General features: G+C 43.5%; 2 protein-coding genes across 2 annotated transcripts; both read left to right on the top strand.

The window, feature by feature from the left end:
- The first annotated feature begins 6,604 nt into the window (after nucleotides 1-6,604).
- LOC138604416 (volume-regulated anion channel subunit LRRC8D) lies at nucleotides 6,605-13,033 on the top strand. Its single transcript, XM_069676348.1, has 5 exons — nucleotides 6,605-6,955; nucleotides 7,975-8,565; nucleotides 9,993-10,243; nucleotides 10,658-11,035; nucleotides 11,394-13,033. The coding sequence occupies exons 1-5, from the start codon at nucleotides 6,605-6,607 to the stop codon at nucleotides 12,514-12,516; spliced, it is 2,694 nt and encodes an 897-aa protein (XP_069532449.1). The 3' UTR covers nucleotides 12,517-13,033.
- A 674-nt stretch (nucleotides 13,034-13,707) lies between these two features.
- ddx39ab (DEAD (Asp-Glu-Ala-Asp) box polypeptide 39Ab) lies at nucleotides 13,708-20,154 on the top strand. The gene is made up of 10 exons (XM_069675922.1): nucleotides 13,708-13,752; nucleotides 14,706-14,918; nucleotides 15,258-15,385; nucleotides 15,822-16,098; nucleotides 16,207-16,325; nucleotides 16,444-16,575; nucleotides 17,789-17,898; nucleotides 18,093-18,237; nucleotides 19,152-19,299; nucleotides 19,646-20,154. Exons 2-10 carry the CDS (start codon nucleotides 14,711-14,713, stop codon nucleotides 19,660-19,662), a joined length of 1,284 nt encoding a protein of 427 aa, XP_069532023.1. The 5' UTR covers nucleotides 13,708-13,752; nucleotides 14,706-14,710; the 3' UTR covers nucleotides 19,663-20,154.
- The last annotated feature ends 1,113 nt before the right edge of the window (nucleotides 20,155-21,267 follow it).

Genomic DNA, 21,267 nt, shown 5'->3' with positions numbered 1-21,267 from the left:
CGAAGGTTAAAAAGCTTTTTCGCTTTACTAGCAGAAGTTTTAGCTAGCTGAAGGTATGTTAAGGCTAGCATAAAGACTGGAAGCAGTGGAAACAATTAGCTTAGCTATGTCAAAAGCTAATAAAGTCCACCGACCAGCACCTCTAAAGCTTGCTAGTTAATCCAATATAGCTGTTTAAACATACAAACTCCAGAAAATGTTCGGAGAATCAGGTCTGGACAGTGTTAGCCGTGTTAGCCGTAAGTGAACAGGACATACAGGCAAGCAGAAAAGAGTAGAAAGCTAACGTCAACAACATTGCCACTCACTCGCTGTGAACATCCTCATCTTAAGTCTTATTTCTTATCTGTCATCTCTCTCCAAAAACCAAACACTGCAAACCCAACGTTTGACACCCTGCTTCAACTTAACTTTTTAGTGTTTTCAGAGTTTCTACTGAATACAGAGAGTTAGGAGAAACAAACTACGCTGCAACATCAATGCGTGTGTTTGAAGATATCCGTGCTTAGGTCTGAGGCAAGATTGTGATGTTTTTTAACAGCATGGATGTGTGACTGCTGTCACATAACAACCCCACCCAAAGCATGCCTGCGTATGGGCAAGGTGGTGTCAGCAGTCTGCATGTGTGTGCCTGTGTGTGTGTGTGTATTGCAGATGAAGAGGTGTGAAGCCGCAGGCCGTTTTGCAGCAGAACTCTGAAACTGGGGTGTTGTTTGGATATCTGCCCCTTGTTATGCCTGCCACATCACGGGCCTGCTGTCTAATTTAAGACCATATTTCCCTGAAAGACACAGAAAGCTTCATCAGTTTCTTCTGCAGAGAAAGTGACCGTAGTGACCTCTGAGAAAACAAAAAACAGTTGAGACAGTAGGAGCAAGAACATCTAAAGGCATAGAGATTAGATATTTAAAAGCGTTGTGTTGACTTTAGAGTCAAATATTGTCTTGTTTACCATCTTTATTAGTGCTCTAGCTGTCACAGTTAAAGTGCTAATCTCAAAGAGCTCGGTTTCGTTAGCGGTTTTAGCACCTATGTCGATAAACGGTAATGCAGGAGCACACTTCCCAGATATCAAAACAGTGTTGCGTGTGTGACCTTCACGGTCGGCTCCGGTTGTAACTCTTGATTTTCCTGGCTGACGGTCGCTTTCCTTTTCAGACTGTTTGCTTCATCTGAGCGTCGAGTTTGTTTCTTCTTCTTTGGATTTTCACTTCTTGTTGAAGTTGTATCTGTAGTCATCCATCTTTTCTTTGTTTGTTCAGCCATAGTAGATTACTGTTTACTCGCAACACTTGCAGAGAGCGGAAAAGCAGCCGCTTAGCTCTGCCTACCCTCTCTGGGAGACCAACCACTGCTGGCTGATGGAAAACTGCTTGTGATTTTTTTCCACGAATGTCACCACAGACACCCAGTCTGTAATAATACTATATACTGCAAATGCAAAGGCTTTCATCAGTGGGCCATAGGCTCAGTCACCATTGTGTTACCTCTTAGGCAGTAGGACTTAACAGACATTTATTCACATTAAAATCTTTATTTTATCACTTCAACAACAGTCAGACACTATTGTGAATACATTTGTTCATTTTTTGCACATAGCTACACGAGAATATTGATACCACTTCAATCTTGGAACCGATAGGCTATAGTTTGACGATGACTTCGTTCCTGGCAGCGAGGCAAACTTTTCAGGGCTTCCAGTGTAGCCAGCAGCTAACGTTGAAGTTGAGATGCGACGTCTAACATTGGGTAGTTAGCAGCACTTACATGCAGATATCTGTTTATAGTGATTAATAATAAGCTAAATCATTGTCAGACTACCCCAGAGAATACAAGATAAGTTTTTAAAGATTAGTTGTGTCTTTATTGATAGGACAGCTGAAGAGAGACAGGAAATATGGGGAGCAGAGAGTGGCATGCAGCAAGGGGCTGGACTGGCCTCTGTATATGGGACGCCTGCTCTACCCACTGAGCTAAACCAGCGCTCCACAGATCAGCGTTTTTATGCAGAATCTGCAAATCAGAAATATTTATTTATCCAGGAGGAGGAATTCGGGCGTTAAATAGAGATTATAAAACTTTGGGAGCAAAGTATGGACCCAGTGCCAGGAGACAATTAGCTTAGGTGAGCTGGTTCTTCTGCAGGATGCGTTTACACCACTTACCTTCCCATAAAACCACAACTTTTACATGTTAGTACACATGTTGAACAAACAAGATGTATTGTGTTATGCATTGGGTGAGCCATTCTAGTATAATACCCCTTTTTTAAAATACAGGGACTATCTCCTCAGGGTTTGCTAGCTGTCCGTTCTGTGAATTTGCTGAAAGATAAGATTTAGTGTTTAAATACAGCTCTGGCTCCGGGCTCAGATCGAGCCCAAAGCCCAGTTCAGATCAATGATTCGCAACAAAACAGTTTTAGAAAGTTGCAGAGAAAATTGCAGAGGTGTGACCTGATTAGTTGCAGAGCGTCTGAAGCTGTTGTGTGAAGTTGCAAAAGATTTGACTTGTCAAATCTCTAAATGCAGTTTTAGAACTGAATGATGTACCTGTTTCACTTCAGCCAATCAGCAAACAGCATAAATTGGCGTAGGCACCCTGTCTCTGATGCTGCAGTAGCCAAGTACGGCTCCAGATCCTCTCTTTCCAAACTTTCCAATCTTCGACGTTTATTAATCAGTGTTCCAGCTAACATTGTGAGCATGTCACTGTCACTGTCATCCACTTCTTTTTATAACTTCTTTTTAATTCATGTAACCTGGGCCTAACACTAACGCCATATAGTATTAACGCAGAAGTAGTGGGGTATGTCAGTGCGTCGTTGCTATGGAGACGGTCAGCTGTGTCTGTGTGCGTTGCTTTGCTGTGAACGGCCCAGTTTTAGAATGTTCACGATCAGATGTCGGGGGATTCTTTTGGCAGTTGCATCCAGGCTTGTTGTGAATAATTGATCTGAACTGTTTTAGCCAAATGGCCACATGTAGCTTTCATGCCACTGTAACAGAGTCAAATATAAAATGCTATTGTAGTATTATAATCACACAAAATCTGTAAATAGTTTTAACCTGACATGTCAGGCCTCCACAGTCAGTATGTGGAACATTTCAGACTTCCTGTCTGTGCACCCCTACGTTCACTTTTGTTGGCCCCCTTCCCCTATAAACCATGTTTCCCACTGTTACCTCTCACCTTTTGTTGTCTCACTCCATGTGAGTGGTAAGCGACATTGTGGTCGTAGGAATTTCTGTGTTTCAGCCTTGCTAGCTTAAACGTATATTTTGTTTTTGTGTCATCTGACTTGTGCAGGGGCTCAGGTTGGAAATATCCTGACTGACCGGAGGATTTTATTGTCCTATTGTCATTTTAGATCTGTCAGAATAAACGGAGATCGCCTCCAAAGATATCCTGGTCTGTGCCTTTTTATCAAAACACAACGCACGCCTCACACCACCGCTTTGATCCGTGACTCTGCAGGCTATTTCCATCTTCGACATCTTCTTCCAAGTGTAGCTACACCATGATACAGACAGAAGTTGCTTCCCGTATATACACTGTAAGCTAATAACATCGCAGACCCTCTGAATTACATTATATTGGTTGTTATGAGGACGTTTTAACAGTCCTTTTCCTTCCAACTAGCACCCATGAATCTCAGGGGCGTGGTTCTGATGGAGCACTAAATGTCACCCTGCCTTAATTAGTAAGTTTTATAATGCTAAGTAGACATACATAAGTGTATATATCTCTTTTATACCGATATTTTACATCCCCATCTCGTTCAATCACACAGACACACTTTCTCACACGTGCGGCGCAGACACACAGCAGCTGTTGAGACTCGATCAGATTGTGGTTCATTGTCAGTTAAAGTCTGTGCTCCAGATTCTTCTTGGCCTCAATACAGAAGAAACAGATTACGTGTAACTTTCTTTCACAAACACACACTCAAGTCTGTCAATTGAACAACTTTCCTTGTTCATCAGACCTCTGTGACCTTTGGCCTCCAAGGACACAAACACAGTCACTCTGCAGACCATAGACTGTCATTGCTGCAGACGCACACATCCACCCAGAGGACAAGAAGTGTGATATTGAGAGCTGCAACACCAACCTGTGTAAGTCACAATACAGCAGCTTCAGCAGCCCCTGCTGGATAAAGCTGGACCATACGGTGTTGTCATTTTCAACTTGCTCATGATCATGACAATTTTATCACACAGACAAGTCATTGTGAAGTATTTCATCCAGGAATATGAAGTTTTTCTATCACTTGACAAATAACAACTTATATTTGACAATATTTTTGTTCCAAAAGTTGAATTCCCGTTTTTTTGCTATCCAGGATCAAGTAATCCAATTAATTTGTCCTGGTTTTTCAAAGTAAAACTGAATTGGTTCAATATGATCCAGATACAGACTTTTCAAGATACACACTCTGGAGAACCAGTGCTCCAATCTCTGATCCCATCGACTATAGTTTGACGAAGGTATAGCAACAGGACAACTGTGAACATGCGGGGCGTGTAGCCGGCAGTTAGCGATAAACAACTTGCCTTTGCCGAAATTTCAGCATCATGATGCAGATTAGTAAAAAGTTAAAGTGAAGCTTTGTCATGTCTGTCCTCAAGAGGAGAAGAAAACTACTTTTAAAATGCTCGTTTGTTGAACGGAGGTCGGATCGATCATTTCTAATGCATTCGAGGAAGTCGGGAAATCTAAACACTGAACGGCTTTCGTGACACAGGGTCAGGGAATTTATCTCAAGTTGAATTTTTGATTGGTAGCTGTTAGCATGCACATGTCTGTTTATAGAGATTAATAAGAAAGTAAAATGGTTGTCAGATGATGCCGATGGGAGCCGGGATGTCTCTACGGCGGAGTACGCTCCACCTGCTTTTGCTCTCCTCACGGACTGTTTTTCCTGCATACGCCGCAGCCTGCCAACGTGATTGGTCAATATTACTCAGACTGCAAGCGTACTACAAACGGAAACCAGAACACTCGCCACCCATAATATCCTTTTACATTTCTATGTAGAAATAAAGATAAAAAGCGATTACCAGTGCTCTAAATACAGTATGACTGCATGCTGCATACTTACATACATAATACAACTACAAAGTATAAATTACATTATAAAAACGTGGTGTTGTTTGACCAATTTGAAAGCTTTACCACATTTTCTTCCTGAGCTCCAGCCTGAATCTGTTGGGATCAAATTCAAAACTCAGAAGTTTTGAATTTTTATTATTGTTTTACTCACTATTATAGTTTTTTTTTTAACTGGGATCTGAATGCCTAATTGTGTTTCCTTTTATGTACTAACATGAACTGGAATTTCAATAAAACGTCCTTAAATCCTTGAAAACTTTCCTGAATCCTTTAGTTTATAAAGAGGGTAAAAGTTGCCCTCCTCCACCAGCTGCAGGACTTAAACTCTAAAAGGAGCCATTCTGCATAAAAAAATATTGATTCTTTTGAAATAAAAATACATTTTTCTGGTCATAATGTGATTTTCGTCGTCTGACATTCCCTGTTCTTTCCTCAGACTCGGTTCTGAAGGAGTTAAAGGGAGCAGGGAGGTTTGCCCCCAGCGGGTCCTGCACAGGCCTCTACTGCTGAATCAGATTTTTCAGCCACACATCCTCCTCTGCCATGGAAACCGATGAAAAGCTGCGTGTCGGCCAGCCGAGGAGGAGTTTGTTGTAAGTTTTTCAGGAGTTTTTCACGGCAGAACCAGACAGCGCCGGTATGAAGTCTGTGTGGGGCGGCTGTGAGCTGATCAGAGGAGAGAGAGAAAAACAAGAGGGCGAGTTATTAACAGGTAGGTGGAAGTTAATCCGGAGCTGTAAAACAATGGAAACTTTGTCTATTATTTTACTCTTCTTATCAGTAAGTTAACTAATGTACAACCTCTGATCAAAAGATATAAATGTCAGATGTGATCCTTTGGGGCTTAACTTTAAACTTCACTATCCCAGAGGGGAAATTCTTTTTCACAGACTGTACAAACATAGACTCCAAATAAACATTGACAAAGTAGACAAGCAATTTCAGGCCAACAAACTAAGCCCACTGTAAGTGCTTGTTTTGGCCACTAACAGGCTCAGATTGTTATTCTCAGTGTCTGAGAACATATCGGGAAGTGTCCCAGTGTGTGTACAGTATTGGAAAAGTGAAGTTACGGAGAGTCCTTTAAAACCTGCGTTGAGGGCTTATTGCAGGAAATGGACGCTAACAAATCATGGTAAGTATTTATTTCAGAAGTCATGGCGGCGTATTACGATGATTGGGAAAATATAAATGAGGTATTTTAATTTTATGGTCATCCCTATTTATTTATTTCAAAAACAAGCTCTTAAAGTGGTCCTCACTTGCTCGCCTGTAGTTGCCCCAAAGGATTACATGATATTATTATGTTGCAGCAATAACAGGCATGTAGCATCTGGAGCCATTCCAAAACCTTTAAACCAACTACTCTTTTACACACCTACTTATAAAATTGAACCCAAGTTAAAAAATTCAGTAATTTCCCTTGGAACATGTTTAATTGAGGCTGTTTCATAGAGTATTTTCCCCCTTGTAGGACTCAGAGGTCACCATGTTTTCCCTGTCGGAGCTGGTGCCTCTGAACCAGCATCAGAGCAGGTCTAAGCTGTTGAAGCCCTGGTGGGAGGTCTTCATGGACTACCTGGTCGTCCTGATGCTGATGGCGTCTGTCCTGGCTTGTACTGAGCAGCTGTCCCGGGACCGGGTGGTGTGCATTCCCTTGGATCCACTTGTTACGGCAAATACCAGTGATCACACTCCCTCACCCGGCGTGAACGTGGCTCTGAATCCATCTTCAAAGCCCCCAACACATTTTCCCCACAACGTCAGCCCAGATCTCCCCCCTCCAGCCCGGGGTCGACGCACGCACCTGGTCTACCAGCAGTACGTTTACATCAGCCAGGTACTGTAATGCAGCCTGAGTTGCCTTTGCCAATGAAAGTAATGCAAAATATTGACTTCTTACTCTCTTAAAGCAGCTTTAATTAATATTTCACAATCAAATTAACACAGCAGAGATTTTCTCTGACATCACACCCAGAGTGGGAAGCTCAAACAGTGCTATGATAGCTTGACTGTTGTATTCTGGTTTACAAGTCGTATATAAACGTGGGGACACAGACAACAACTTCATTGCTTCCTGATCGATCAGCAACTGATAACAATTGATGGTGAAAATCTGTTAGTCTGGGTCATATTTCAAGTTAAAACAATCTATTTCATAACCCTTTAGCTATCATCAGGCAACAGCTGAAGTTAGCATCTAACAACCTTTTAGCTAACATGACCGTTAGCTAGGAATTTACCCCTTTCTTCTTATAACCTCACTTTCAAACGGTTCTGTTAGCATTAAGTGCTGTTTGGTTGTCTCTTATCGCTCTCTTGGTGTTGTTTTAGAGTGTTTATTTCAGGATTAAAAGCTCATGAAACCAGGAGCCTGTACAGGATGTCGGTTGTATAAAATTAGCAGTTAGCTTGTGACACATTTAGCAGCTAAAGAGCCTGATATTTTCGTCCGGAGTTGGTTGGGGACTAAAAACAGAGCTAAAAGATTGGACTTTATGTTTCCATTAAAGGATTAGCAAGGTGTTATTTGATTCTGCGTATTTAAGTGTTTCTTTTAAACACAGGATGCTAGGGAGGAACGTGCAGATATTGATAGGTGTTTACTGTAGCTAATAGCGTTGAATTAGAGATCATTTAAACACAGAACAGCAACTGCTAGCTAGCTCGTATGGTCTCTGCGTTTTCTGGGAGGAACATACTTAAGACAGCTTTTCATTAGAGAGAAAGTTAAAACAATGACTGGAATGCGCTAACTGCTTTTAAGCTAACAGTAGCTCACAACTTGTAGGAAGCAACAACTTTATTCAAACAGTGTATTATATTCTAATGTTATGCTTCTCTCTTGTGTCTGTCCAGGTTTGCTACCATGAAGCTCTGCCTCTGTGCTCCCGCTTCTTCCCCTACATGGCCTTGCTGCAGACTCTCGTGCTCGTGGCCAGCGGCTCCTTCTGGCTCCACTTCCCCCACACCTCCGCCCGCATTGAGCACTTCCTCGCCATCTTGGCAAAGTGCTGCGAATCCCCCTGGACGTCTCAGGCACTGTCCCATGCCGCCCAGCAGGAGAACATTCAAGAGAAGGAGGTGGCGGATAAGAGACAGCCACCCGTACCTCCTCCATCTTTAAGTTCTTCTTCACCTCCAATGACCTGCAAAAGACAATCTGGCATTGACTCGAGCGCAGAGAGCCCGCTTCTCAAGAGGTCAGAAAGTGCGTCCACTGCCGCCCCTCCCTCCCCGTGCCCCTCCACCATCTCCTGTAACTCCACCATGTCGACTGTGTCAAACAGCTCCCAGGTGCATGTGCCGTCTTTCAAGCCGTCAGTAATGGCGGACAGTCCCAGGCAGGTTCTCAGCCTGGATAAAAGTGACGGGGAGCAGGCAAGGGCGCTGTTCGAGAGGGTCCGGAAATTTAGATCCCACTGTGAAATCTCAGATGTCATCTATAAGGTGAGAAAAAGATGTTTTGAAAACCACGAGTGTAAAACATGCAACATCCCAAAATGGCTAACTTAATCCAACAATAGAGCTACGTTTTCTAGAGCAGCTATTCCCAAACTTGAGCATGCTGCTGCCCGCTTTGAAATCTAAAATTCTGATCAACACTTCAGACTCAGATAAAGTATTTCCCCTAGATATTTATTTCATAACTTAAAAACTAAAGGTCGGGTGAAAAGCTCAGACATCCAGAGGGAATTGACAGGAGCCAGCTGAGGTGGTTTGGGCCTCTCGATAGAGCCGCTTCCCCACTGGTCAAAAACCCACTAACACCCTGTAACACCCAGCTTTTTTGCTTAGTGGGAAAGGTTACAATTGGCATTCAGACACAGGTCAAATGACTCTGCAGTAGATCCAGGTTATTATCATCTCAGCTCCGATCCGCGTCGACACGCTAATCCCTTTCCGGAGCGATGCTATGCTTCGTCAGTAACTTCTGCGACTCCTCGTCATCTCAGCTACAAATTCCACCCGTCTCCGTCCGAGCAGCGCTTGAACACAGTTCCAAATTTGTCTGCGCCAAGTTTGATAAACAGACTGAATGAGTGATAGATACAATAAAGACCCAACCACCGCAACATCTTCACTGTTTACTAACCCTGTCTCTGGCCCGTTTGTGACGTCAGACGGTGACGCAGCAGAAAAGAGACCGACAGGAGGATACTTCACTGGCAATGGGAAAAGAGACAATCAGCTTCTATACGCAGGTCCTCCCGGGTCTGAAAAACCTGCGTCAATGCGTTAATTTCTGTGGGGATAAGGGGTATAAGACGCCTCCTGGGGGCCTCCCTGTGGAGGTTTTCCAGGCACATACAACTGGGAGATGACCCCGGGGGAGACCCAGAGCTCGCTGGAGGGATTATATATCCCACCTGAACATGGGAACACCTTGGATTCCCCTGGAGGGGCTGGGCTAACTTGCTTAGCCTGCTTCCACCACGAACAAGCGAATAAGCAGAATAAAATGGATGGATGGATACAATAGAGTACAAATAAACAATCCATCCCAATAGAAGGAACAAAGCAGCAACAAAAATAGAAAATAATCAATAAATCTTTTTCTCCTATTTTCTAAATTACTTGCGGCCCACCTGCAGTACCTTCACCACCCAATAGAGGGCCACATCTACAGCAAACCTTACAACACGAGTGCCAAGTTGTTTTTGTATCTTTCTCAGGTTTCCATTCATTTGAGACTTTCGGATGTTAGCTGTACTTTTTATTATCGATTTAATAAGAAACTTGACATAAAGGATAACAAATAATTGTGTTCTATGTGTTTAATAACCTGTCTGAAACCTTTAAACTCCTCTATAAGGAAGCCAGCTCTGAGCCCATGAATCTCATCGTCTTCCTTTCCCCACCTTTCTTTTATTCAGGTCTACTTGGCTCAGACAATATTCAAACTGCTGATGGTGACGCTGATCGTGAGTTACACCATCCCTCTTCTCAGCTCCTTCTCCTTCACACACACCTGTCACCCAGAGGAGCAGGCCTTGGTGGGCTACTCCACCTTCGAGTGTATCCATGTGCTCTCCTCTCTTATGCGCAAGCTGCTGGTGGCTTACCTGGCGCTGCTGGGGCTGTACGGCCTGCTCAACTTTTACACCCTCAGTTGGATTTTACACAGGTGAGTGCATCTGGCAGTCCTTCAGGTCTTTTTTTGGGGATTGTTGGGACCTAAATTTCAAGGCAATCTTTTTAAAAAGTTGCCGTGCAGGCTGAGATGTTCTGAGGCAGTTTTAGCTTTTGAAATGTGTCTTTGATGTTTTGTAGTAAACAGGCTCAAATAAATGGACAGGGAGGATTACTGTGGAGATGTTTGTACAGGTGTTGTAGGGTTTAAAAGGCCTGTAAATATAATTAGCAACATATTTTTACAAGATAAACATGTAAAATGGTTGAGACTTTAGTTATACTACACAGGCTGTGATTGTTCAGGGTGTTATAGGGCCAGAGGGATGATAATAGGATTACACTTTAATGCTGTGTTTTGAACTGCAGTGTATTATTCTGTGTTACACTTCTGTTTGTTCCTGTTCAGCTCTCTGCGGCAGTATTCCTTCCACTTACTGAAGGATTTGTGCTCCCTGAGAGACGTCCCCGACCTGAGAAACGACCTGGCCTTCCTGTTACACATGTTGGACCAGTATGACCCCCTGCTGGCCCAGCGTCTCTCCGTGTTTTTGTCCCCGGTCAGCGAGAGCCGACTGCTGGAGGAGAGCCTGGAGAGGCGCTGGGGGGAGGAGAAGCTGCGCGCCATGATCAGTGTGGACGCAGACGGCTGCTCCAGGTTGCAGCTGGTGGCCCTGCCTCGCCTCCCTCCGGCCCTCTTCACTCTCAGCCACCTGCAGGTCCTCAAGCTGGAGCTCATCACAGACGGCAGGTTTACGGCGCACGTGGCCAACATGGCCGCACTCAGGTGAGTAAGAGAGTAGTGCCATGATGCTTTACACACATTTACGTCTGTTTTGATGACTTCCTTTTTGAACGTCTCAAGTTCTGCATTCTTAGCCACCGTTGTTTTTGTTTGTCAGAGTCAGAAGTGATCATATTTGGACAAGCACTGGCTGTAAACATGTTTAAATCCGTACATTCTAACATGGGGCTCTATGGGGATTGACTCACTTTTGGAGCCAGCCTCTAGTGGCCACTCAAGGAACTACAGTCTTTGGCAGTTCTACATTAGCTTCTTTTCCTGTATGTTGCCTCTTGGTACATACACGTGTTTGTCATATGTTTATACACATTTAATCTTTCATTTATGCTTCCTACAACAGGGAGCTCCATCTCTACCACTGCACAGCCGCTGTGGATCCCAGTGCACTCGGAGTCCTTCAGGAACGTCTGGAGGTCCTCCACCTCACTTTCACTCAGGCCTCAGAGATCCCCAGCTGGGTCCTCTCCCTCCGCGGCCTGCATGAGCTCCACCTCTGCGGCCGCCTGAGCAGTGATGGTGGAGTTGGCCGCAGTTGGGGGTTGGGGAGCCTCCGTCAGTTACGCCACCTCCGTATGCTGGTGATCCGGGGCAGGTTACAGCGGATCCCCGGGGAGCTGTGTGAGGTGTCAGGCAGCTTAGTAAAGCTGGAGATCTACAACGAGGGCACCAGGCTGCTTGTCCTCACAGGTTTGAAGCGGATGGTGGACCTGACGGAGCTGCTGCTGCAGGACTGCCAGCTGGAGCGTTTGCCCTCGGCCCTGCTGGCTCTCACCAACCTGCGGACTCTCGACCTGCAGCACAATAACCTGAGAACTCTGGAGGAGCTGCTCACACTGGCTCATCTGCGACGTCTTTCTTGCCTCAGACTCGCCTACAACCGCGTCCTGTCACTGCCGGCAAGTGTTGGAGTGCTGCGGGGCTTAGAGCTCCTCGATCTATCAAACAACCAGCTCCGGAGCCTTCCCCCAGCTCTCTTCTCACTCCGCCGCCTTCGGAGGCTCCTTCTTGCTGGTAATCTGCTGGAGGAGCTGCCTGCAGAGGTGAAAGCACTGCAGCTGCTTACAGAGCTGGACCTCAGTGGGAACCGTGTAGAGAGCCTCCCTCCTGAGTTAGTCAGTTGCTGTTTGGAGCTGCGAATCCTTAATGTGGCTCACAACTCTCTTAGCTCTTTGCCCAAAGGGATTGCAGCTTTGAGCCAGCTGTGCAGGTTGGACCTGCGCAGCAACAGCCTAGAGGAGCTGCCTGCTGAACTGGGCTGCTGCTCAGGCCTGCATGGTGGTGGTCTCCTGGTGGAGGAATGGCTGTTTCTTTCTCTGCCTCCCCATGTCAGGGACCTCCTCAACCGCTCGTTCTCCCCCTCTGAGAAACAGTCAGAGGGTCACACCCGACCAGAGTCAGACAGTTTCCCGTACTTCTCCCCTACTCAGTGGAGCTTCTCTTCTGCTCTGGAATCACAAATATAAGACTAACGACTGTGTTACTGCTAACACTATCCTAACACTGAGGACTTGTATCCTCATATATTTTTATACAATGGTTTTGATATGCTTTTTGGTTATTTCAAGTTTTCCTGCTTATTTTATTGTGAGTCTTAAACCAGCATTATTGTTGCATTTACATTTCAGCCCACAAAGTACACAGACTGCACCTTTATTTTTTCACACTAAACTGAGCATCAACCTTCGGCTAAGACAAATAATAAGCTCTGAAAACTTTGCAGTTGCATACATCCTTATTAGAAAATGTTGCACATACTGTAGCCGTCTTGTTATTTTTGGAACGATAAGAGAGAGATGGATTAGGTTTAATATTTGTGATGTATGAATACTTTTTGAACTGGAATGTTCTGCATAAAAAAATAGGATAAATTGTATATTATTAATACAGAAAATTATTAAGATTACTATTAACATTATAATAATAAACCTGCTAATGTGTGTGACGAAGAATAATAATCAGTTTTATTTTTAATCCCACTGAACCGTGTGCAGTTTAAGCCTCTAACTGTGACCACACGACAGAAATAATAAAATGTTTCTTAAAAGCTTCTGCTGATCATTTTTTTTCTTTGGAAACAAGGTTGGTCACGTTATTACAAAACTACCAACCTGATATGTTTAAAAGACGTTGTACATATTTATAGAAATAACATTAAGAACGACATAGTATTAGAACTGCGTACTAGTCCCATGTTTGAGTTTGTGCTTCAGTTCTTTATAGTCACCACTAGAGGGGAGTATATACCCGTTAAACTAAATCCACTCTGGTCAACAGTGTACTTTCTTCGGTACAATCTAAATAAAAATGTGTTGTTGCATGATTTGTTTGCATTAGTTAAATATAATGTTGTTATGTTATTTTTTTCAATCCTATTTTTTAAACGTAACAGTAGTTTTCAACTATATATTCTTCTTTGCATAATACATTTAATTTTTTATTTATTTCATTTATTTATTTATCCCTCATGTCCCTTATGAGCTTCCATACATAGATGCTGTGTCCCGCCTTTTCAAACTGCGGTGGACTGCGGAACACTTTTTGCCCAATCACTGGCTTCTCTTGCCAATGGTCGTCCAAATCCACCAATCATCTTATCCTGTTTCAGCGGAGGCGGAACTTCCGGTGGCTCGTATAAACCATCTGAGGCCTGCCCATGCGGTTTTTGATCTGTAGGTGGACGCATAGCTAACACGGCAACGGTAAGAATGTAACATCTATTTGATTGTAGTAACTACAGAGTTTTGTAAACTTTTACTTACGTGAAGGAAGCTGTAAATTAGGTGTAGTTTGCTTAAGTCACAAAATATTTATTAGGAAATTAATTGGCGCCCTTCATTGTTTGCTTTAGGGCGCTAATGAGCTAGCTAGCTTGTTCCCGTCTACTAGATAGCTTAGCCAACTCACCAGTCTTAATCATATTTGTTAATATTAAGTTAATGGGTACCATTTTTTATGTTTTCCTATTGATTCCCATACATTAACATTCATATTGCTTGTTTATGTTGTTCATGTGACGTTAGTTAAAGTCGCTAGCAGCATCGCAGTTGCTGTATAGCATATTAGCTTGCCACGTTAGCAACGGTTATGCAACACAATGGCTTTCCATAGTTGTAAAGGGCGAAGCTAACCGGTTTGGTTTATGGTCAAGACGTGTCGGCAAAACGTAATTGTTACGTTTAATCAGACTTGTAGATAATATTTGATTTGCACCCAGCGCACTGACAAAACGTGGACCTTTTGTGGCTCAAATGTGTGCTCTCTCCGGTTATGCTTAAATGTGTGCTCTCTCCGGTTATGATAAAAAAAGCTAGCATATTTCATTCACTGGCCTTGCAGTTGAAACTGAGGCTTCCCACAACAATGCTAAATCAGTAAAGGCTTAACTTAAGCTAGTTTAACTCTTAACTGGGACTTTAACTTTTACAAATTATTTTTGAAGTGAAAGAATGGAGACATTAACACGTTTACCCGCGTACGAGCATGTAATTGTTGTAAACAGAAACCGTTTGGTAAAACCCGGCACAAAGAAGGGCAACAACAGGTGGGCTTGGTTTATAGCCCCCTTGTAAACCCTGCCTGGGTCTTTGGATCAGTGATCACCTGACAAAGAAGCAGATTCAAATCCTAACTTATTCTGTTTTCCGTGTTTTAGACACAATGGCTGAGAATGATGTTGATAACGAGCTGCTCGATTATGAAGAGGATGAAGAGCCTCAGGTAGCCCCTGAGAGCGCAGCCCCCGCAGGAAAGAAGGAGGTGAAGGGTTCCTACGTTTCCATCCACAGCTCTGGCTTCAGAGATTTTCTGCTCAAACCAGAACTGCTCCGTGCCATCATCGACTGTGGTTTCGAACATCCGTCTGAAGGTGAGGGCCATTTTGTTACTTTACTGGTCGTGTGTACTTTCTTTGTTGAATATGTACCCAAGTTACTTCCAGCTTAGTGATTAATAATATAATCAGTCTAAAGATTTAAAGGTATCAGTTGGTGCATTGTTTTGTTTAAACAGCATTTAAATGGCGTAAGTGAGCACAGCCTATGAGTAAATCAAATTAAATGTATAAAGCTACTGTAAATATCGTCAGTGCAGCTACTTTCATCGAACATTTAGCAGCCATTTGCCTTCAAGTTTCCTTAAAAAACACAAACTGTAACTAATGTGAAGTACATTGTAACTGAGGTCATTTTTTGTCTTTTTAACCCAGTCCAGCATGAGTGCATCCCACAAGCTATCCTGGGAATGGACATCCTGTGCCAAGCCAAATCTGGTATGGGCAAGACAGCCGTGTTTGTGCTGGCCACACTGCAACAGATTGAACCTTTAGATGGACAGGTGAGTGCGTATATTCATCACAAGAGGGGAATGTGTGGTGGGGACATGGTCATAGATTGTCTTCAACAATAATGTACCTGTGACTTACATTGAGAAACGAGCAATTATTTGAATTCCACATCACTGCATTATTTAAAACCATTGAAAGAACTTTTCCATGATGTGTAGTAGGGCTGGGTAATCAACAGAATTTATTTTCTATAATGTTTTTGCTTCTAAATGTGTAAAAGATGATTGTGCCTGCAATAATGCTTTGTACAAGACATGATCAGCAAAAAGACTAAACGTACTGCACTGTCCAGGAGCTGCCCAAATTCACACAAAGTAAAAGTTCATCCCAGTTGCCCTAAGAACCTGGAAAATCACTGCATCAAAATGTTATACTCTACAGGGCATGTCAAATAATCATGTCTGATTCTAAATGTCTTCCCCTCAGGTGTCTGTATTGGTCATGTGCCACACACGAGAGCTGGCCTTCCAGATCAGCAAAGAGTACGAGCGCTTCTCTAAGTACATGCCCACAGTAAAGGCGGCCGTGTTCTTTGGCGGCATGGCCATCAAGAAGGACGAGGAGGTCCTGAAGAAGAACTGCCCTCACATCGTCGTCGGAACGCCGGGCCGCATCCTCGCTCTCTGCCGGAACAAGACCCTCAGTCTCAAGAACGTCAAGCATTTTGTGCTGGACGAGTGTGACAAAATGTTGGAGCAGCTAGGTGAGTTCCTTCTCATCGATTGCTCTTGATCACACCCTACAAATACAAGATTTAATCAGAAGCATACTCCTTATTAACTTGTGTGCCTCTGACCTGTTTGTTTGACAGACATGAGGTGTGACGTGCAGGAAATCTTCAGGATGACGCCACACGAGAAGCAGGTCATGATGTTCAGTGCAACATTGAGTAAGGAGATCCGACCAGTCTGCCGCAAATTCATGCAGGATGTAAGTGATGAAGAGTTATTACTGTGTTGTCTGTATAAGTTTCTGCATCATATCTGCTTTTCACTCCTGGCTACTGTAACAAGTAACCCAATGAGTTTGTCTGTCTTCTGTTGCGCAGCCCATGGAAGTATTTGTGGATGACGAGACCAAGCTAACACTCCACGGCCTGCAGCAGTACTACTCCAAGCTGAAGGACAGTGAGAAGAACCGCAAGCTCTTCGACCTGCTTGACGTGTTAGAGTTCAACCAGGTAAAGTGATGAAGCTATTTGAAGCTATTGGCTTGTTGGGGACTGAAATGCTTGATAGTTTAAAGTAGGGGAGAGCTACCTCCCTGCATGTTTTCGGTTTCTCTGTACTCTTAACACACCTGATTCGAATGTTTTGCTCATTATCAATCCCCTGAGATGCTTCAGTTGGTTGATAGCGAGCAGATCATTCAAATCAGGTGTCTTAAGGCCAGTTCAGATCAATGATTCACAACGAGACTGGATGCAACTGCCATATGAATCCCTTGACATGTGATCGTAAACGTTCTAAAACTATGCCGTTCACATCAAAGCATCGTCTCCATAGCAACGACACACTGACATACCCCACTACTGTGTTAATACTATATGGTGTTAGTGTTAGGCCCAGGTTACATGAATTAACTAGCTGGATTTCAGTTATTGTTATAAAAAGAAATGAGTGACGGTGACGTGCTCACAGTGTTAGCTCTAACATTGATCAATAAATGTTGAAGACAGAGAGTTTGGAAAGAGACGATCTGGAGCCGCCTTTGGCTGCTGCAGCACCAGAGACAGGGCGCCTACGCCAATTTATGCTGTTTCCTGATTGGCTGGAGTGAAACAGGTACATCATTCAAGTCATTTGACAAGTCAAATATTCTGCAACTCCACGCAACGGCTTCAGACGTTCTGCAACTAACCAGTTCACACCGCTGCAATGTTCTCTGCAACACTCTTAAACTGTTGTTGCACTGCGAATCATTGATCTGAACTGGGCTTTAGAGTACAGACAAACCTAAAACATGCATGGAGCATGGAGGTCGCTCTGCAGGAGCAGGGTTGGAGACCTCTGGTTTAAAGAGAGGTATAAAACATAAGCAAGCATTGGAATAAAAAAACAAACTAATTGTAACGTGACTCAAATCATTTGACAGTTTCCACGGCTGTAGATAGTCCGTTTTTATAGTTTGGACTTCAGAACCTGAGCTGTTGCTTTTCCAGGAAACTGTTGTCACTTTTTATTTACATTTTCCAAGAAAGTATGAGGTGATTCGGGAAAAAAGCAACATAAACCAAAGAATAGCTCGATGTTTTGTGCAATGTGCTTATTTACTTTGATGCCAAGAGTTAGTCGTGGGGGTTGTTACCGCTTTGCCACCTGTCAGGTAAATATGCAACTACAGCAGATCTTGAATTAAGTTCTGCAGTTTCAGTACCTCTGCTTTGCCTCCAGGTGGTGATCTTTGTCAAGTCCGTGCAGCGCTGCATCGCTCTGTCCCAGCTTCTGGTGGAACAAAACTTCCCTGCAATTTCCATCCACAGGGGAATGACTCAGGAGGAGAGGTGAGGCACACACACACACACACCTTCCTCCTCCTCCTCTCATAAACATAAACTCCATTGAGCTCTGAATGCTGTGAATGTTTATGGAGCCTCAGGCCTCATCAGTTAACTCAACACATCATAGCCTTCAAAGACACGCTGTGCCCGCAGCAGCTGTGTTGATCATTCTCTCTCTGGCTCTTCTTACCCCGCAGGCTGTCTCGCTATCAGCAATTCAAGGACTTCCAAAGGCGGATCCTGGTGGCCACAAATCTCTTCGGAAGAGGGATGGACATCGAGCGGGTCAATATCGTGTTCAACTACGACATGCCGGAAGATTCTGACACCTATTTGCACAGGGTGAGCGGAGGGTTTGAGATTTTTTGTTTTGTTTTTACAGCCACTGAAACATTTAGCCTCAAGAGACGTCTAACCAAGTCATTCTGTCTTATGTAACCAAAAGTAAGAACTAAGAGAAAACATACAAAGGTCGTTGCAGTTCTGCCTCAGCGCTCTAACGAAGCTCCGATGTCTGCCGTTTACACGGACGCCTTTTCGCCTCTGTTACTACCTCTGATGCCGGCTCAAAGGCGATGCGACGCTCGCTTTACATGGAAGACGAAACACAACAGAGGCGTAATATTCCCGCCTTGACCTGGCGGTGGAATGCTTCTGTAAACTTTCCTGATATTGAGTTTTGGTGTTACGCTCAATATGTTGCAAAACATGCAGTTAATTTAATCAAAGGAAAGGTCACACAGCAGCTGTTTGGCTGTTTACATGCATTAAGAGCTGTTGATCTGTTAAGTCAGCAGCTCTTTAATAATATGCCACTAGCTAACATTACAGAGCCCGCATTTACCATTACATTCGTTACTTATCGGGTCATGTTAAGGCCCTGATAACCTTCCGATAGCAGGGCCTCTCTTTCTTTTTCTGATTTTGACGACTCAAACCTATAAATGTACAGCCAGGGAGACGTCGAAGTGTGATCTGACACGATATCAGTCTTTAGAAATGGTCCAAAGACTAATAGCTGTCAAATCACAAGAAAACTCCCAGGCACTCTTTCCATCAAATTAAGATGGTTCAGTTAGACCTTAAAACAAACTTGTCGTCGAGCCTTTTCAGGGAGAGATGCTAAACTAGCTGGATTTTGAAGTTTTCTAATAGTTACAAATGTTTGAGCTTTGTTGTTTCTAGCCAAACTTCAGAGGCTTTTAAGTATCATATGTTTGGGACTTAACTCACCCCGCACTCTCTGCGCCCGTCAGGTCGCCCGTGCTGGCAGGTTCGGTACCAAAGGCTTGGCTGTAACCTTTGTGTCTGATGAGACCGATGCCAAGACTCTGAACGATGTGCAGGACCGCTTCGAGGTCAACGTTGCCGAGCTGCCAGACGAGATTGACATCTCCTCTTACAGTAAGTCTTTCCATTTCCGAATGCCTGAAACGGCGACGCTTGATGTCCTGCAGGAATGATCGTAACTTCTATCAAAACAACACACTCTCACTGCTAATTGCTGCTGCATTTTTTCTGTGCTGCTTAATCCAGTGAGATCTTGTCATTTGAGGGTTGCCAAGACACATAATCAGCTGGTGTAATAAACTTTTAAGTGTAATCTTGGCATCTAGAGACAACAGTTGTTGCTGGAAACCGCCCTTGCATGTTTAACCTGTTGCTGATAAGTTGGTATGCTCAGCTGTTGCTCATCGCGCTGATTGTTCACATGCTGATCTCGTGTCTGTCCTCCTCTGTCCCTCCTCAGTCGAGCAGTCCAGATGAGTCCTCCGGCCCGACAGAAGTCTCCCCTCCGTGGATCTCATGTCCTGTTTTTGAAGTAGACGTACTTCACTGTTGATTTGAGAGCTCTGTGCCCCATGTTCACCAAACGTTTATTTTTATTGGAAGTTTTTGGGGACGGCGGGTATGGTCGATTTTAATTTGTCTTTTACTGTCTGTTTTTTGATTAATGATATTAAAACTTTTTATAAAATGCCATTTTTACTGTTGTGGTCTCTTCATAGGCTTCTGTTGTCTCTACCCGTCGTTGCTGATTTCATTATCTAGCAGAGCTTCAGGGAAACGTTTAAGGAACATTTACAGGTTTTTTAGCCCCTTTTTAAATGTGTTAACGAGTTTGTTTTGTTTCCCTCACACTGCAACAGTTTGTCAGAGAATTAAAGTAGTGAACAATGTTGACGGGTATGGCAGCTCTTTGAATTTCCAACTGAATGCCTTTTAATAAATTAAGTCACCAAGTGGAGTCCTAGTTTTGTATTTGCCAGTTTAAATCCTCAGCATGCCATTAGCACACTTAAAAATGAAATGATTTACTTGTATGTTTTCAACTTTTTAAAAATATTTCACACAAAAATACAATCCTCAAGTGTTGTGGATTTAATGAGGGTTCTATAAGGAAGGGGGAAGAAATGTGCCTTTATTAAAGACTACTAAATATGGCACTTCAAGCAGCCATAAAATAGTATGTTTGGCAACCAATTAATCCAAAATGACAGTAAATATTGTATTAGCTGGATGGCTTTTTGTACAGTAATAGTCTTCAGAGGATGCTGTTAACTTAACACATCCCTTTCCTTTTCCTGTAGCACCGAAGAGCATGACTGATAACGTCATTTTTAAGGCACATACCCGTTGCATCTGGTAAGCAGAGAGGAAGGCAGTGTTCGATATGCCATACTGTACTAGCAGTATGCACTCATTTGGCCAAAATGTAGTTTATAGTACGCAGACAAAAGCAAAGTTTACAGTATGCCAAAAATACCTGGATGTCGCACTGATAAGGAAAATATCTCCAGTATGCATCTGTCTACCTCGCCTACTGTATCACACAACGTAAATACCGCTGGAACGTCACAACGGCAGTTGAAAGCTAAATATGTATATGTAGCTAAAGAAGCGGCGGTTTGCTTCTGTCCGGCTATTGTTTACTCCCGCTTCCCAAAACCGGAGACTAGCACCTGTCACCTGGCGTTGCATACCGCAAAAATAATTTTAACAGCTTCTCCCAACCACAGACTACTGCCGAACGCAGCATGTAGCATTGTATCCGATTTCGAACACAGCAGATCAATACGGCGGTTCATACGGCCAACTGATATATCAATCAGGCTCTTGTTTTTAATTCGTCCAATGCTTCGGTTTATAACCAAACACCAGCCTAAAAACTAATACCATTCCCCTCATCCTTAGCATCCAAATGTTCGCACGCTAACGTGCTTTTGGAATTATAATTGTGACGTTTTCCCAAGCTAATGTTAGCATTTAGCTCAAAGTACAGTCTTTCAGAGCCGTTAGCATAGCTGCACACTCTTAGAAAGATCTGAAACCCCAACAGGGGTTTATTTTATCTACATGACAGGAAAACGA

This window comes from Semicossyphus pulcher, unplaced genomic scaffold (genome assembly GCF_022749685.1).
Source record: "Semicossyphus pulcher isolate SPU_LCO1_2020_fin unplaced genomic scaffold, fSemPul1.0.p SCAF_25, whole genome shotgun sequence".
In the NCBI taxonomy this organism is placed as follows: domain Eukaryota; kingdom Metazoa; phylum Chordata; class Actinopteri; order Labriformes; family Labridae; genus Semicossyphus; species Semicossyphus pulcher.
Note: the sequence above shows the minus strand (reverse complement) of the source record. Positions and strands in the feature narration are given on the sequence as shown.